We start from the raw sequence: 5,949 nt of genomic DNA, 5'->3' as shown, positions 1-5,949 counted from the left end.
CAAGAGACCATACCACAGAGTAGTGCACTACTCTGTGGTATCTGTGGCAAGTACTTCCGCCTCTGTGGCAGATGCCGGAAGTACTTGCCACTGCCTGCAAATGCCAAGGCACATGCCACGGCGAGTATAGTGGCAACACTCATTGTGTTCTAGTGGCAACACTCATTGTGTTCTAGAATGATAAATAAAATAACATTGTACCTTGACAATCAATGCATTCTAATAGCGGGTACATTTTACACGTTGGCGGTTTTAGGTAGGCTATACAGCGACCCCTGGTGGTTCTAGTGTTAAGTACAAGTAGAAGTAGCCTACCTAAATGTAGGAATACTCTGTTACAAGTAAAAGTCCTGCATTAAAATGTTACTCAAGTAAAAGCGCAAAATTATTACACACTTTGGACGCGCCCGTGAACTGTCAACGGGGGTGGGGTGGGGGGATTCACTGTGGACCTCTGTGTCGCCTGTCAGCGCAGCTTACATGATGCCGTTTAAAATATAATATAAATTAGGGCTGTCAGTCGATTAAAATATTTAATCGCGATTAATCGCATGATTGTCCATAGTTAATCGCAAATTAATCGCACATTTTTTATCTGTTCTAAATGTACCTTAGAGGGATATCTTTCAAGTTTGTAATACTCTTATCAACATATGAGTGGACAAATATGCTTTATATGTTTGTTTATTATCATTTGAACAATGACAAATATTCTCATGAATATTAAACACAACAACCTCTGAACATTACAAATATTCGCTTCAATTCAACCTGGAACCTCTCTCATACAATAATAGTGTGTGTGTGTGTGTGTGTGTGTGTGTGTGTGTGTGTGTGTGTGTGTGTGTGTGTGTGTGTGTGTGTGTGTGTGTGTGTGTGTGTGTGTGTGTGTGTGTGTGTGTGTGTGTGTGTGTGTGTGTGTGTGTGTGTGTGTGTGTGTGTGTGTGTGTGTGTGTGTGTGTGTGTGTGTGTGTGCACCTTTGTTAATTAAGAGGACTTTTGGTATGAATACACACCGACATTAGCCAGACATTTTGTATTAACAGGACAGGGTCGGTGTCCTGCTAATAAATACAAATTCTAAAAGCGTAGAAGTGTTTCTATAGGTGTAGAAAGCTTAAATACCCAAAAAAAAAAAAAAAACCTTTTTATCCACAAAACCCAGAAATTGTGTATTTTCTGTGTGTCAGAACAGCGCTCATACAGCTGGTTTTGGGTATTGCACCCGCTCATGAATATTCACACAGAAGGAGCTCTGATTGGCTGACTGCCGGATGGTCCTGACAATTCATGTTTCTGTGAAAAATGCTGTGTGTGTAATAATAATCATAATAATAATAATAATAATAATAACATAATAATAATTATTATTATGTTATTATTATGTAATTATTATTAATATTATTATTATTATTATGTCTAATACTACCTACATTTCATTGCAGTTTAGACATTTAATTATCAGGCTTTTGTTTAATACTATATTATGTCATTATTGTATAAAACAACAACAGAAGAATGGCTTGTGCCGCTGTTATGACGGTCAATGATAGTAACGGATAGTCAGCTAAAATGTGGTGGAAAATGTACGGGTACTGGTTAATGTTACGTAACATTACTACATAGGCTATGTACATTAATATGTGGGGTTGCGTTCTCAGCTCTACTGCTTATGTAGCAACTGTATTGTTTTCTCCGTACTCGCTATATAGTTCAGGTTAATCTTTCCACAGCCTGCAACGTAACCCTCTCACGTTTTGGTTTGCAGCTCCAGCCCATGCACCAGCCAGGCAACTTTTTAGTTCGCAATACCCCAGCGGGTAACCACGCAAATTATTTCTGTGTCCGGACCCGGGCCGAGCAGGCATCATCATATGTCCGAAAAATAGGCAGAGTATCCGGATTACATGGAGCTCAGCTAAATGTTACAATAAATTATAATTTACTTTTAATAAGGTAACTTTATCTTTGTTTACATGCATTCAATCGTGAATGTATACATTTGCCCTTAATAATATCTTGACGTTTGGGAATCAGCAGTCCGTGGAAATTCACAAGGGGGAGGGACTCCCCGGACTGCGGCGACAGTCAGGGCATATTCGCATTTCATTCGCCAGACGTGAGGAGAAGTTCAAGGTAGGACTGGTGTAAAAACTTAAATGACACAGCTAATATGTTATGTTTTCATTCTTGTTTCGAGGCTTCTCACTGTTTTTATATTGGAAGCTTGTTGAAACTGTATGGAATTCAGTGTTTCCCCTAGGTTTACTGCTTTGGGGGGGGGGGGTGGCATTAGGATATATATTTTTTAAATCCTCTGGAGCAGAGAGAGGAGCTGTGGATTATTGTTATTGATTAATGCATCATTGTTTCTTAGGGTCAAAAACACTAAACTCACAACTTAAAATGAAAGCATGTAGTTTATTTAATAAAAGAGCACATGTTCAATGTGAAAAGTGACAGTAGATAGGCTATAGATTAGTTGCAATTTTTTTAAACACCTTGAATTTCAGGCGGGGCGCAGCGCCCCTCCAAGACAATGGTAGGGGAAACACTGGAATTAGAGACACGTTTTAGGCTAAAACGTTAGCAGCTACGGCTAATGCTAGCTTAATTGGGGACACGTGTCAGCATTCATCTAGTCAGTAGGCCTACATTTGAGTTTTTTATTCAAAATAATGTTATTTAAGGCAGTTTTTTCCATACATTTATTGAGCAAGCATTTGTAGATAATATTGATGAGAGTAATTCATCCTGGTAAGTTCCAATTCCATGTGAGTAAAACATTGTAAAAGTAGCATGCTTCACAGACATAGCTGTTAGCCCGTTTCTGCGTAAACAGTGAACTATGCTCTGATTAAGTTGATGAAATATCTCAGATATTTAGCGTGATTGCTGACTGTTACCTATGTTATTGCCGTCTTATAATCACAGCTTTCCATGTCTTACATTTGTCTGCACTTTTCAAGCTGTTAGCTGCTGGAAGCAGCCTGTTAGTTAGTCATCTGTTTCTGCATCTGAGTGTAAAGTACATTTAAACCCATACAATAACCTATACATAACAGCGTTAACACTGTGGTTGAGATTGTGAGGGAAGCATCCAGTGAAAACATGAAGATGAACAGTTTATTTTGTTTATAGATGCCAAATGCACTGACTTAGCAGCCATTGTTACACATATTGAGCTGTTTCAGTGGCATGGCTTGCGTAGATAATCAAAGGGTCTGTTTTCTCACCAATAGTGAAAATTAACCCTTTGCTGGATATGGCATCAGCAAGACCCCGGAGAGCAAAGATTAAACCTAGAGAAGAGGCTGCACATTTTACATCCTTGTGCAAAGACAAGGATGGATTTGATGTGAAGTTCATAAATTCCTTCAAAGGTGAGTGACAAAAGTATTTGCTTACTATTCTTGTCATTATCATGACAAATGTGTATTGTTGTTTAACCTCATCACTTCTCCTGACCCATCCTCTGATCTTTGTTAGGTCGAGGAGTGTTCAGCTGCCGACCCTTTCAAAACGGAGACTTCCTAATTGAATATAAAGGGGAAGTCATAACTAAATCTGAACGTGAACACCGGCAACAAGTATACCATAATGCACTTAAGGTTTTCATGTTTGACTTTCGTATAAATGGAGAGTTATGGTAAGTAAATATTGTAATGTTATTTCTAAATGTGTAGTTACCCAGACATACAAACGCTGCTATCTTGATGTTAAGTTGGGCATACAGTGTACATTTTGAGCCTTTTTTTGTCTATATGTATTTTATCTAATGCTAGTTTGCTGTGGTTGTAATACTGTTAGTTTGTAATCAGAATTGTGTCCTTGCCCAATCAGTGTTGATGCTGCCAAAGAGGACAACTCCCTAGGGAGACTTGTCAACGATGACCATGTGAACCCGAACTGCAAAATGAAATTGAACAAAGTGGATGGAAAGCCCCATCTTTGTCTTTTTGCACTCAAAGACACCAGTCCCGGAGAAGAGATAGCTTATGACTACAGTGATTCTGATTGGCCATGGAGATGCAAGGTATTTACGAATGGTGTCTTGTATCAACACTCTGCTATGTAAATCTATCATTTAACACTATTTTCACAACAAACTTAGCTCTGCCATGTCCAATATGTTAGTCACATGGAAAATTGAAATGTCAGAAAGTTCAACAGTTGCTATTAATACAAAAGATGATTTTAAATGATGGCCATTGACTTGATGACCTGTTATTGAACTATGAGGTGGATATTGTGTGTTAACTCACAACAACAGGCAAGTAAAGCATTTGTGTACTACTCTGGATGTTTAGTGATTAAACTTGGTCCTTCTTCATCCACAAGATTTCCACTGAGGCAGAGACTCTGCATGAAGATGCTGCCATGGCATCTGAGTCCCACTATGATGACATTCAACAGATGAGTTAACCACAGCTCAATGTTGGTATTAGTTACATGTTTCTTTCCAGTTATAAACCATGAAGACTGGATGTGAATGCTGAGGTTAGATACGCAGGTCCTGTGTATAACTCTAGTGGACCGCTTTAGACACTAAGAGGACTGTGTGTCAATGCTGTTTTTCTTCTGTTAAACTGAATGATCATACTCTTTAGATATGAAATACTATAATCAGTGTCTTTCTACCTGATTGTAATAACTCACAACAAGAGCAAGTGAAGCATTTGTGTACTACTCTGGATGTTTAGTGATTAAACTTAGTCCTTCTTCATCCACAAGATTTCCACTGAGGCAGAGACTCTGGCCGTTTCTCAATCGTGAGGATATTGGCTTCCAAGCCAATATTTCAAGGATGCTACGTCATCGAGTGCCGCCGAAGGACTGTTCCAATCTCCAGCATACTTGGAATTCCACCGAGGCTGCGTCCTTGGTTTGGGGGAAATTTCGAGGCTGCACATGGGTAGACTTCGCGTCCTTAAAATCCCCACAATGCTTTGCGCATGGACCAATTTCCCCAAATCTGTGGCGGAAGATGTAAGGCGGGGCCTCTCATATGACGCACACCTGCACACTTGCTAGCCTGTTCCACTCTTCGTTTTCAGAATGCCAGGAAGTATTCTTGACTCGCTTCTGAAGCAAGATGCTCGGCTCGGCTGTGCTACCAAGCAAGCATCCTCGCGATTGAGAAACGGCCTCTGTATGAACATGCTGCCATGACATCTGAGTCCCACTATGATGACATTCAACAGGTGAGTTAACCACAACTCAATGTTGGTATTAGTTACATGTTTCTTTCCAGTTACAAACCATGAAGACTGGATGTGAATGCCGAGGTTAGATACACAGGTCCTGTGTATCACTCTACTGGACAGCTTTAGACACTAAGAGGACTGTGTGTCAATGCTGTTTTTCTTCTGTTAAACTGAATGATCATACTCTTTAGATATGGAATACTATAATCAGTGTCTTTCTACCTGATTGTAATAACTCACAACAAGAGCCAGTGAAGCATTTGTGTACTACTCTGGATGTTTAGTGATTAAACTTAGTCCTTCTTCATCCACAAGATTTCCACTGAGGCAGAGACTCTGGGTGTTTCTCAATCGCGAGTAAAGCTGCTTCAGAGCCACTATTTCAAGCATACTACGTCATCGAGTGCCGCCGAAGTACTGTTCCAATCTCCAGCATACTTGGAAATCTACCGAGCCCGGCGTACTCCGTTTGGAGAAATATCGAGGCTGCACATGAGTAGACTCCGCGGTCTTAAAATCCCCACAAAGCTTTGCGCACGGACCAATTTCCCCAAATCTGTGGCGGAAGATGTAAGGCAGGGCCTCTCATATGACGCACACCTGCACACTTGCTAGCGTGTTCCACTCTTTGTTTTCCGAATGCCAGGAAGTATTCTTGACTCGCTTCTGAAGCAAGATGCTCGGCAGACATGTGCTACCAAGCAAGTGTACTCGCGATTGAGAAACACCCTCTGTATGAACA

At 40.3% G+C, this 5,949-nt stretch overlaps 1 protein-coding gene across 1 annotated transcript; it reads left to right on the top strand.

Moving 5' to 3' along the window:
- Positions 1-3,222: 3,222 nt before the first annotated feature.
- LOC117486431 (N-lysine methyltransferase KMT5A-A-like) lies at positions 3,223-4,425 on the top strand. The gene is made up of 4 exons (XM_034134863.1): positions 3,223-3,383; positions 3,490-3,649; positions 3,844-4,036; positions 4,342-4,425. Exons 1-4 carry the CDS (start codon positions 3,266-3,268, stop codon positions 4,423-4,425), a joined length of 555 nt encoding a protein of 184 aa, XP_033990754.1. The 5' UTR covers positions 3,223-3,265.
- The last annotated feature ends 1,524 nt before the right edge of the window (positions 4,426-5,949 follow it).

The sequence above is a fragment of the Trematomus bernacchii genome, unplaced genomic scaffold (genome assembly GCF_902827165.1).
Source record: "Trematomus bernacchii unplaced genomic scaffold, fTreBer1.1, whole genome shotgun sequence".
NCBI classification, from domain to species: Eukaryota; Metazoa; Chordata; class Actinopteri; order Perciformes; family Nototheniidae; genus Trematomus; species Trematomus bernacchii.
This window is presented reverse-complemented; position numbering and strand designations above follow the sequence as displayed.

Coding starts and splice junctions, on each gene's coding strand:
- LOC117486431 (XM_034134863.1), top strand. CDS start 3,266: ATGGCATCAGCAAGACCCCGGAGAGCAAAGATTAAACCTAGAGAAGAG. Junction 3,384..3,489: donor GTTCATAAATTCCTTCAAAG/GTGAGTGACAAA, acceptor GATCTTTGTTAG/GTCGAGGAGTGTTCAGCTGC. Junction 3,650..3,843: donor CGTATAAATGGAGAGTTATG/GTAAGTAAATAT, acceptor TTGCCCAATCAG/TGTTGATGCTGCCAAAGAGG.